Source organism: Arvicanthis niloticus, chromosome 26, assembly GCF_011762505.2.
Source record: "Arvicanthis niloticus isolate mArvNil1 chromosome 26, mArvNil1.pat.X, whole genome shotgun sequence".
Taxonomy (NCBI): Eukaryota; Metazoa; Chordata; class Mammalia; order Rodentia; family Muridae; genus Arvicanthis; species Arvicanthis niloticus.
The window spans coordinates 8,144,212-8,156,491 of NC_133434.1; the positions used below are offsets into that span (position 1 = coordinate 8,144,212).

The following is a 12,280-nucleotide window of genomic DNA, read 5'->3' on the forward strand; positions in this document are numbered from 1 at the left end:
ACAAATCTATATGCTGTTTATATGCTGTTTACTTTCTTCCACCCTCGGTCACTTCATTAATTCAGGCCTGCTCTACTCATTGCCTTAACTGCTTATTTTTCCAATAGACTCCCACAGTTATCAGACACTTAGGACTTTATCTTTTCATTCTCTTGTAAAGCACTGGGTCACTCATCAAATGACATGTGTCTAAACTTTTGTAAAATGAACAGGCCACCATGTTTTATTCTTATAGATTTATGTGATTGTCTGAGCAGCTACAGGCTAGATACTGGATCAAGGAAAATGTGGATTCTGAGATGATTAAACATAGTTAGATATGAATGAAACATTAAATAATATAAGAATTCCAGAAACTCCTTTAGGCTCCTGTTTATTTGAAGACAGTGCTTTGTCTACCTTCCAGAAGTTCCTGTCAACTCAGTTTTTGCGGTCTTCAAACAGAGATAATGTTGCTGGAATATTCTGGTAGGTTCCATTACAAGTCTCTGATTACAGCAGGAGCATGTAGAAGAAAACTGAGTTCCTTTGCCTCCTGTCACTTCTTCTCAGTATTTTTCTCCTTTCTTTACTATTCTTAGGAGCTTCTCAGCATATAATCAAGTATCTAATAAGTTCATTTATCAAAATTTCATGCTCGGTTAAAATAGCAGATATTTCATTTGTAGTTAATTTCAGCAGAAAATAAAACTAAAAAGTGCTAGAAGATAAACCCAAGTCAATATCTGTGTCCAAGTAGGTATAAGTTGAAAAGGAGAAAGTGTGATATTGTCCATTATCAAGAACTGTTGATATTGAATCCAGTGTTTTGCCAGTAGGTCTGCTCAACCTCCACTCAAGCCCGGTTCATGATGCAATATCATTGTGTTTCACTGTAAGTGGATAATATTTAAAAAATAAAAGTTCATATTTCTAAAACTTTAATATCCCTTAGGCGAATAAATTGATAGATTAGTAAATGCAGACATTTTAAACACTAAGGAGAATAAATAAAAATAGAAAGTGGCATGAGATAGGACAATGAAAATTAGGACTCAGAAGCATTTGGTCCAACTATCATGCAAAGAAAATGAACAGAGAGCAGATGAAAAGAGGTGGACAAGTAACAGGGCCACATGGTTCTTTGTACAGGAGGACTGCTCAACCCCTGCCTGCTGTGGTTTTCACACGTGAGTACAAGTCAGTCTGAGTCAGATAACTGGACCTACCAAATGGTAGAGGGTCCATTTACCACTTAGATGGTCAAATCTTTGCATCTTAGTCTGTAACATTATAAACTTAAGATAGTAATAATATGAGTGTTCTTAAATACAAAGTAGTTTAGAGTAGCCAATGAATCTATTACATTAGCCCTGAAAAGTACCTAAGTATTCACTATTGATCTTTCTTTACAAATGCTTGGGAAAGAAGCATAGTGGACGTAGGACAGTCCACAGTGATGATTTCACCTCCTTATTCCGGAGACTGTAGATCAATGGATTTAGCATAGGGGTGACCAGGTTGTTCAGGACCTGAACAGTTGCATCCAACCAAGGACTTGGTGTTGGCCTTAGATAAATGAAAATCACTGGCATGTAAAAGAGCAAGATGGCAGTAAAGTGGGCACTACAGGTAGAGAAGGCTTTGTGTCGACCCTCAGTGGAGCGGATCTGTAGGATGGAGCGAACTATACAGCTGTAGGAGGTGAGGATGAAGAAGAAGCAACTGAGGGGCATGAGGCCCACACTAATGAACCCCACTAACTCCAGGGTGGATGTGTCCGCACAAGCCAGCTTCATAACCACAGGAATATCACAGAAGTAATAGTTCACATCTTTGGGGCCACAGTAGGGCAACTGAAAGGTGAGACTAGTTAGAAAAGTGGAATGAATGCAGCCGAAAACTGATGTCCCCATGGCCAGGATGGCACAGACTCTATGGCTCATGATGACTGAATAGCGTAGAGGGTAGCATATGGCAACAAAGCGGTCATAGGCCATTACTGTGTACAGGAAACACTCAGTACCACCCAGGAAATGGTAGAAGAAGAGCTGGGACACACAGCCTGCATAGGAGATGGCTGGAGTATTTCCTGAGAGGTAGAATAGCATCTTGGGAGAGCTCACAGAAGGGAAAAATATGTCACACACTGACAGCTGGCATAGGAAGAAGTACATGGGGGTGTGAAGCCGAGTGGAGGAGATAATCGCAAGGAGAATGAGCAAGTTCCCCACTAGAGTGAAGATGTAGAAAGACAAAAACAGGACAAAGAGCATGGTCTCCAGACCCTCTGTGTGTGGGATGCCCAGCAGGATAAACTGAGTCACCACTGAAAGGTTCTTCATAGCTTTCAGGATATTTGAACTGCAAAGATTAAAAGGCAGTAGCCTGATTCTCCATGTCTCTTAAGAATCGTTTTCTACTGAGAGCTTTGAATATGCATTGAGAAGCAGAACAGTGTGTTCTTCTGATGAGCAAGACAAGATCCCTGTAAAAATATCTGTTACTGTAAATTCATATTGAAGAGTCAATCTACAGTTTTTTTTAAGAAGGGATACTTCATGAATATGAATGATTGTCTTCTCTTCTACACCAAAGGCAGAAGTTAAGAGACATGGTCAGATATTCTTAAGTTAGACAGTGCTTTAGATGAGTTTATATTCCAAGAACATATGTGTGTTGAACTTTGGTGATATGTTTAAGTAACCTGCTGTCCCGATTCATTACCCTCTCCAAAACAATAGGAAAATACTGTATGAGAAATCATGATATTTGATAGGAGTCCTGAATTTGGTTCTTCTTAGCTAGACTAATTAAGATAATTCTCCCAATGTGTTTTGTAGTTACCTGAAAAAAAAAATGTAAAGCACACTTAGTTTAACAACAGCAATGTCAACTGTAAATGAACACTGATGTAACATTTATAAATTGGTTGAAAGCACCCGACACAATTATTAATAAACTCTAAGGTAAGGTCTTCTTTAACTTTATGGGGCAACAACTTCTAGGAATGCTAGGATAGAAAACAGGGAGACCCTCTTTTTGACTTTATTCTCAACATTCTTTCACACATGTGACTATCCATAGGTCAGCTGCCTCTAAGACTCTCAGCATGATCAGTTGTCAGTAACACTGTAATATATACCACCCTTTTCAAGTGGCATGGTTGATAGTCAGAAACTCTTTATTGAGTACATCTGCCTCCCATTTATAGATCAAGCATGAGAGACCTCCTCTGAAGTGTGAGCTCTCTTGTATTAAAAAAGATAGGACAAACTCAAATAATAACAAGAAATGTGACATACCTGATATTTAGATACTGACTATATATACCCCCAAACCCCACCACTAAATAACTTGCTTTCAGACAATCATTGTTGATCTTCTTCAAAGAGTTGAAAGTTATAAAATTCAAAAAGAAAGAGATTTCAAATACATCAAATAAAAGTCCCCCCAAATCCTAATTTTCCTGCATTCATATTTCAAGAAGAGTTAAATACCCTTATGTTGCTTCCAATTTATTTCAGAGTTAACGATGAGCCTATTGCAGGGTCTTTACACTGACCACAAATATAAAGTATAATCTGGTAGCAGAAAATGTAACTAGCCATTCCTTCTCCATTCAAGGCTAACAGAACTAAAGGATAAAATGACAGCAATAAATGTAGTTATTCATCCATATTATAAATATTTCCTGAGTTCTGAGTCACACAAAATAACTCTGTGACTAAAAACTTAAACTAAAGAATATTAAGTTTAAATATTTCTCTCAGCATACACCAAAGGATGAGTACTGCTTTCCTGTTCAAGGCCCATGCCAATGTGGGAAGAAGATAATTTTGTGCTTCCTATAATAATAACAAAAAAACATGAAGAAAAAAGTCTGAGAGACCCCATTCTTACTCCCTTGGTCTCCTCATCTTGCTTTTTTATTATGTTTCTTTTCAGTTTAGTTGTTCCAGAAGTTGAACATTTCATTACCCATCTTTGACTCCCTTGTCTTAAACATTAAGACACACACTCTCTCAAACTAAAATGAATGGCCCTAAAATTCTCCTTGATGTCCACTCCTATTGTCTTTTGTCACTGAAAGCAAGAACTTGCAAAGGAGACTCTGTGCCCTGAATATGATACAATTTAGTTCTGGCGTGTCTTCCTTTAATGCTGGTTTTCTCTGTATATTTGCAAACATTTTATTTTTACAAACTTGAGTCTTTTTTTTCCCAAGGAAAACCTAAGCAATGCTCAACAAAATGTCAGAAAACTAACAATTAAATGGTAATGACAAATTCAAATATAAAAGCTCAGCAGCTCTACATAATATACATAAACTATAAAGAGGTAATCTCAAGGTACTCATATTACTAATTTATTAAACCAATAGTTTTGTACAGCTATCATGTTTCAGACACAACATTTATCTGTGCCTTACAGATTTCATTTAAATGTCAACTCAACTGCATTATTCATATGCTTTCATGGCTAAAATCATCTGGTAACAAAAAATTGAAAATTTTATTATAGTACTGTAATACACTGAATTCTTGAGTCAAATGTCCATAACAATGTTATTTATTATCTTTAGAGAAGGATGAGAGAAATCTAGGATAGCATACTCACTGTCTTTTCTAGTCATTCCATTTTACATACATAAATAATTTTGCTCTAATCCATATTTTTGAAGTAAACTCTCACTATGCAGCCCAGAATAGCCTTGAATTCATTGTGTAGATGAAGCTTGTCTCAGGCTCACAGAGATCATCCTGCTTCTGTCTCTCAAATGCTAAGATTAAAGGCCTGTACCACCATGCCCAAACCCTTACCCATTTGTAAATGGAACTATTGAATTGCTGTCCAAGAGAGGGGAATTTATCAGTGTACACTGGATATTTTTTCTGACATCATAGGGTCTAAAAGTCTACCTTGATAGCCAGTGTCACAGGCTGTTGGTAATATCTTTTTTGTTGTTTCTTTTATTTTTTGAGCTTATAACATAATTACATTTCCCTCTTCCCTTTCCCCCTCCAAATCCCCCCATATACTTCCTTGCATATTTTCATTTCTGTTACATAGGTACATGCATATACATATATATTCTAAATGCAACCTACTCAGTTTCTAAATTATTACTTGTATGTGTTTACTGAGCTGATCATTGGATGTTAGATAACATATCTGTGTGCTAGTCTCAAGAAAGACTATTTATGCTTTGCTCAGTATTCTTTATCTTTATTTTTAAAGCTACTAAGGTCTCAAATGACATCCCACTCAATTTCATCCCTGCAGTCTTGAGAGTAGAGTGATTAGAGGGGTTCCAGTTCTAACAGAAGTTGCTGTGCTGGTCCTTGTTGGCCCTTATCTGCTCTAAAGGGAATCAGGGAAACTCAGCATTAACCAAAGAAAGGGTGGAAAAAGGGTACATATAAAGGGCATGCTATTGTGTTGAAATGGAAAACACATTAGCATATATAGAATAAATACAAGGGACAGAACTAAGGGAAAGGGTTGTGTAAGTCAAAGATAGAGTAGATACCTAGGAGACCAAAAGCCTTTCTAGCCACTGATTCATTAGTAACGACAGTAACAAGAATGGTCCTGGCACATACCATTTGGTAAATACTCAGTGTGTGCCAAGGAATGAGAGTTCATTCATTAAAACAGACTCTTTTAAAAAAAATATTTATCCATATGTTTCTCTTGATTTTGTAAATTATATTTGCAGACAGAAAGCTGACATTCAAATAAATCAAGGAAATTACTTTGTTTTATCCCAGATCTATAATTCTATAATTGTAATCATTAGAAAGATCTGTTCTCTCTTTGTCTCTGCCTCTTCTACTGCTAAGAAATGACATCCTTCCTGAAAGGCTCTTACTGCAGCTTTACACAAAAATGAGAGAGAGAGAGAGAGAGAGAGAGAGAGAGAGAGAGAGAGAGAGAGAGACACAGACAGACAGACAGACAGACAGACAGACAGAGAGAACAGGCTAGCATGGGTTAACATCCTCCACTAAAGAAAATTTATACTATAACAGAAACACACTAACATTCTGAGGAGAGAGCTGAGAGCCCTTGCCTTTCACAAATGCTATCCATACCTGAACACCTCCTATTCAAGTGAGTGCTCCACAACTGATAAGCAAGAGCCTCAAAGTTTCTATGCTTTTCAATGCTCAGATGCCATCACGTTCTGTGATTCCGTAGATTCGTTAGATTTTCCAGTTGATTTCAGGAAAATGCATTGTCTAAGGATCAGTAAGTTTCATGTGTATTACCTGTTAGTGTGTGAGGAGCAGAGGCTGACAGGCCCTGGCAGAAATCCAAATACTCATACTGTCCACCTAGAAACATGCTCCCTATTTTATTAAGTTCAATAACTAGAACTGGCATCTTCTTTTTATAACAGACCTGTGTACTTCAGCCCAAGGAGCTTCCATGTTCAATTATAAAGAATCATGTCTTGTGGGGCTTGTGCAATCAAGACCAGAACACTCCCTCCCTGGACCACTAGTTTAAAGTGTTTTGAAGATCCTCTTAGGGCCTTCTTCTTGGAGTTCAGAGATAGCTCTGAGGGAGCAATTAGTTTGTCACCTCTATTCACAATTAAATCATAAAATGATGGTGATGGTTTTATTGCAAAGAGATGTTTAAAAGTGGGAAGCATGTTCCTGGAAAATTATTTGCACAGTAGAAAAAAATCAAAGCTTATACTATTAGTCCATCTTCAATGCTGTCCCTCCACTAGGTGCCTATTTTAGCCTTAAGACTCAGCTATATCATTCATCTCATCATTTAAAATAATTAATCTACACACTTCCAAAGTTAAAGATGAAAGGCAATTACCTTAGGTTTTGAAAAGGATTTTACATTGAGGATGTTCTTTTAAGAAAACAGATTGTTCCAAAATGGAGATTGGGATAAAACCAAAAGCTTAAGAACATCACAAGAATGTTTGTGCAAGTTAAAACTTAACAGTAGTTCATGTTCATAAAAACCTACTTAAAGAACAAAGATTTTCTCTTTTATCAGAATAATTTCTTATAACTTCCCCTGCATTTCTAATTAGGAAAGTAAACCTTGACAGACTCAAGGCATATTTAAAAATTTTTAAATTTGTTTTTACTAACCTTCATCTAAGTGTTATACTACAAGTTATTTTAAATTGCAGTTCATTCTTCAATTATGGTGTACATGACTTTCTTGGTGTTCAATAATCACATGTGGAGGCTGAAGCCAATGAGACTGCTGTGACAACCAATGTTTTGGAAGTGTCCCCTATGCCAGCTAGATTCCAGGGAAAGATAGAACACCTTCTAAAGTAGCCTAAAGCTCTGAGAACTCACCAGTCTTCCTGACCAAGGGACCATACAGACCCATAAATTGGACTTTACCCAGTGTAAATTCTTCAAAGGGGTTGGGAAGTCAATACAGAAAGAAGTATCTTCAGTATTTCCAAGGGAGGACACATTGTAGACAAGACCAGAACTCATCCAGTTGATGACCTAACTTGTGGAAGTAGAATAAGTAACACTAAGCAGCACCAGTTGACCTTAAGAGTAAAGGGAAGTGGTTAAGTTACGGACACCAGCCTGGCCTCACACACAAGTAGAAAAGCAGAGTCGAACAACACTGTGATCTGCAGTAATACTGAAAAAGAGAAGAAACCAAAAGAACATTGATTGACATAGTCATCTTTTTTATTGGTTAATTAATTTATTTACATTTCAACTGTTATCTCTCTTCCTGGTTCCCCATCTGCAACCCCCCATCCCATCCTCCCTTCCACTGCTTCTATGAGGGTGCTCCCCTGCCCCACTCACTCCCACCTCACTGTCCTAGCATTCCCTTATGCTAGGGCATCCAGAGGACCAAGGGCCTCCCCTCCCATTGATGCCAGACAAGGAAGTCCTCTGCTGCATATGCAGCTGGAGTCATGAGTCCTTCTGTAAGTACTTGACAGTTGGTGGTTTAGTCCCTGGGAGCTCTGAGGGGAATCTTGTTGGTTGATATTGTTGTTCTTCCTCTGGAGTTGCAAACCCCTTCAGCTCCTTCACTCCTTCCCCTAATTTCTCCATTTGGGGTCTCTGTGTTCAGTCCAATGGTTGGCTGCGAGCATCCACATCTGTATTGGTCTAGCTCGGGCAGAGTCTCTCAGGGGACAGCTATCTTTAATCCTAGCAGTTCTTCTCTAACACTCCAGTTGAGCCTGGTTAGGAACCTCATACCACAGGGTTGGTCTGAGGACCCACAGCCATCTAACATGGTGTTTAGCGATTGAGAAACACTGTCTGTTAGCATTGATTTAATCAAGTTACTTAGGAGATGGAAATAAAGATATGTAGTACAGTCAAAAATATTAACTAAATCTATTCAAGATATCCATAGTAATTCTGAAATGTCGGGACTGTATGGCTTTTGTCTCCCTCTTTGTTATGTCTCTGTTGCTTTCAACTTTCATCCAATTCCTGCTTCTGCTAACATAATGCTTCCTACTATGATCCTGACAAAATGATGCAAGAACAAAAGTGAGTGAATAACAGTAATGCAGATTATTAATTCAGGCATTGCCTAGAATCAATGCTGCATGCATACTTTACATTCCATGCTACCGATTTTATTATCACTGTTCTGGAAAACTTCAACTGCCATTCTGCATATGGATAAAATAAGTTGTAATAAAGAAAAGATGTTGGGAGGCCATGGTAACTTCTCACAGAAGAAATGATAGGGACAGAAGATCAGGTCCAAAAGTACTTGGAATTAGATAAACAAGGTTGTAGGTATGTTCTTACTTTTTATGACAAAAAAACAAAATATAATAATACAACCTATTGAGAACCGCTCTGCCCCACGTTTGGGGGCCAAAGTGTTGGGGACCACTCTATCAATGTTGGAACCCGCACTGCCAAAAGGCTTGGGGGCTAAATTGTTAGAGTCCGCACTGCCCCAAGCTGCTCCAGTCTGCGGGTCAGGATTCAGCAAGAGAGAGAGGACAGACTCAAAGAATGGAGACCAGACAGAGTGTGATTCAATCCTGTTTATTCTTCAGTCTCTCTTCTTCTCTCCAAGTCTCTTGTTCCTAGTCCAAGTCCCAAGTCTCGAGTTCCTAGTCCCTAGTTCCTAATCCCTAGTACCTCCAAGTCTCAAGTCCTGGGTTTCACCACTAAATCCTAATCCCAGTTCTCTAGTCCAAGTGTCTAGTTCCTAGTTCCAGCTGTAATAAGTCTCAAGTCCTTCTCCTAGTTCTTGTTGCTAATCTCTCTCATTTCCATGTTCTCTTCCAAGTCTCAAGTCTCAAGTGTCTGTCTTCTGTCTGCCTCTCGCCTTTTATATGTCTCACTTCTAAGTCACGCCTTTAAGCCATGCTCTTAAGTCATGCCTTTAAGTCTTGTCTCTAAATCACACCTTTAAGTCACACACCTTTAAGTCTCACACACCCAAGGGAAGATCCTGGGTATCTAAAACAAGATGTTATCAGACTGTGCTCAGCTGTTGTAGGCTATTGTAAACAACTCTCTTGTCAGGGTATATGGCTCAAGATGGCTGCAAGGATGATAGCCAACTTCTGTTGTCTCCCCACACACACACAAAAAAAAAAAAACCAAAAATCTATTGTAGCCAAAGAGATATGATGGACTGAGTGGTAGCCAAGAAAGGCTCTTATTTCATGGGTGACATCCTCGAAAGCCAAAGGCAGCAGGATTCTCAAGTAATTTCAGGAGATAATTGATATAAGCATGGGGTGAAGGAGCCTGTTGGTGGTCCTGGGGAGAAATGAGTCAGAACTGTGAGACAGGAAAGGGAAGCTCTTTCCTCAACCTTCCTCAATCATTTCTAACATCCCCCTTCAGCCTTGATTTAGCTTCCTGCTTTCTTCTTCTGATTCTGCTTTAGTCATTTCTGTCCACAGGAACACAGCAACTAGGACCCAATAAAGAAGCAAGAGTACTTGTTACACATATAGGGATAGTCTTTGCTAAGTACTCGCATCTGTTCTCCTTCCATTTGTTCAACTTGTCCCAACTACCAAGGTACATACTTCTCCCTAATTCTAAAAAGGAAGAATTAGCTGGAGAACAGACAGTGTTCTGAGATAGCATGGTTAGGGCAACCATGGGGTCTCTGAGGTGTTCTGCTACACATACAGGCATGGCACCTGAAGACACAGATGGGAAAGAGGAAAAGGGAGGGTTAGGCTGTGCTCCTAACTGCATGATAGTGAAGCCAGGCCACAGCCTTCCTTTCCAGAAACTCACACTCACACTTCAAGTCCTTGTCATTGGCATGCAGCCAGAGCACAGCCAGCATCGTGGCCTAGGCTGAAGGGTCCTACTGCTTCAGAACAGATGGAAAGTTCTGGGATCCTTCAGGCATGACAGGAAGCCACTCAAGAGGAAGTGAAGATATTTCTTATCTCCTTCCTCATTATTGCAAATGTGGTGCTACATGGAATTTCCTGCCTCATCTTTTTCTTACAGTGCCTCAAGACAACATTCCATTGCCACTTAGAGAAGGACTTAAGTTCTAAGTCCAGTGTGACATTGATCGCATTTCTCAAAACACCTCCAAACACCAAGTGCATAGATAATTGTATGATACAAAAAGAAGAAAATGTAAGTTTAACTTTTTTTAAGGTATTATGTTGATCATATATTTTATCCTCAATTCCACCCCCAAAAAAGAATTCATAAGGAATAATCAGTAGCACACTTCCAAACATAAACACAAGTAATACAAAAGTGAAAATATTTGTCTATAGTTAGTCTATGGATTAACTAGTAATGATGGATATTGGAATTTTGCTAACGATTAACATAGGTACATTGTAGACTAAATGGTGAATGAAAATCTGTAATCAGAGGCCAAGAATGAACCTAATCCTGAGGATTTGCTTCAGATTTATTGCTCATATTACTTGTGGCTTCCTGACACCTCTGGATTCCATGTGCATCTGTTCTCTGTAAGTTTTGTGTCTTTATTTCTACAGCTAAGGATTAAGAACCAGAAACAATTCTTGACTTTTATCCCTACCTCATAGTTATTTGTTAGTGCTGTTACTTTTCCACAAAAACTTACAAATCATGATCAGAGATCTTAAGAGATTTTGAGTCTCCTATTTATCACTTTTTCAGTGAATACTACATGGTTTTTACTGAATTGAATTTATGACGTCCTGTATGGTGGAGTGCAATCCTCTTATTTTAGTGTTAAAAAGTAATTACCATTTTGATGAGGAGCCAATATAAAATAATTTTGAAGAAATATTCCCATGGTTTTACCCTAAATAATTGTCAGTTTATATATTACAGGAGGAAAGGAGGGGGGAAGAGAGAGAGAGGGGAAGAGAGAGAGAAGAAGAGAGAGAGAGGGAGGGAGAGAGACAGAGAGAGAAGAAAAAAGGAGGCAAGAGGGGAGCAGGGGGTAGGATAAAAGGAGAGACAGGGAGGAAGAAAGAAGAAATTTTAAAATAAGTAGAGTGAATATGCAAGTGCACTGGAAATCAAGAATTACCAGAGAGATGATTAATTTATATGCTGTAGTACTGGAATGCATTTGTATCAATATGCCAATGGGACAGAACAAAGGACTCAGAAATCATCTCCACATGTATAGATGCTCATCATGACAGTCAAAGAAGTGAATTTCAAAGAAGAAATGACCAATACAACATCTACCCAATATCAGTCGGGGAAATGAAGTATATTTTAGACACTCCTAAAGAAACTGAGGGTGTAGACAGCTAATCCCAGATTCTCGGAACCCTAATCCAGGAAGACTGAAAGTTCTAATTCTGTCTGGGATACATAGTTCAAGGTTAATCAAGACAACTTATACTGTATCTAAAAATAAAATACAAATAGAGGCACGGCTAGAGCTCAGTAATAGAGTTGGTACAAAAGTGGTTGTGATGCATTTCTTAATTCAAAATGGAAAAAGAGATATTCTAATGTCTAAAAAACGCTCCTCCTTGAAACCATGTGTTATTAAACAATAATCCAGTGCCAGGAATGGGATAACAGCATATGACATGTTGAACAGGGACACTCAAAAAAAAAACCCATAAAATATTGCCATTGCTCATTATTGCCTAGGAAAACAGATGATGAGACCCAACTATTGAAGCCACCACACATCTTGGTTGTATACCAGTAATGATCCCTACTAACTCTAACACCATCTTCCATCAGGATATGCTTACTGATGCAATAGTTTTTTATGACATTTAAAGGAATAACAACCTATTGATAGATTCAAAGAAAAGAAGACTCATAGCCTTCAGTTGTATACCGACTAGAAAGTA

At 38.4% G+C, this 12,280-nt stretch overlaps 1 protein-coding gene across 1 annotated transcript; it reads right to left on the bottom strand.

Annotated features, from left to right (window-relative positions):
• Positions 1–637: 637 nt before the first annotated feature.
• Positions 638–6,446, bottom strand: LOC143439024 (olfactory receptor 10D1B). Its single transcript, XM_076924743.1, has 2 exons — positions 6,255–6,446; positions 638–2,826 (listed from the first exon to the last, which is right to left on the bottom strand). Exon 2 carries the CDS (start codon positions 2,322–2,324, stop codon positions 1,389–1,391), a length of 936 nt encoding a protein of 311 aa, XP_076780858.1. The 5' UTR covers positions 2,325–2,826; positions 6,255–6,446; the 3' UTR covers positions 638–1,388.
• Positions 6,447–12,280: the final 5,834 nt, after the last annotated feature.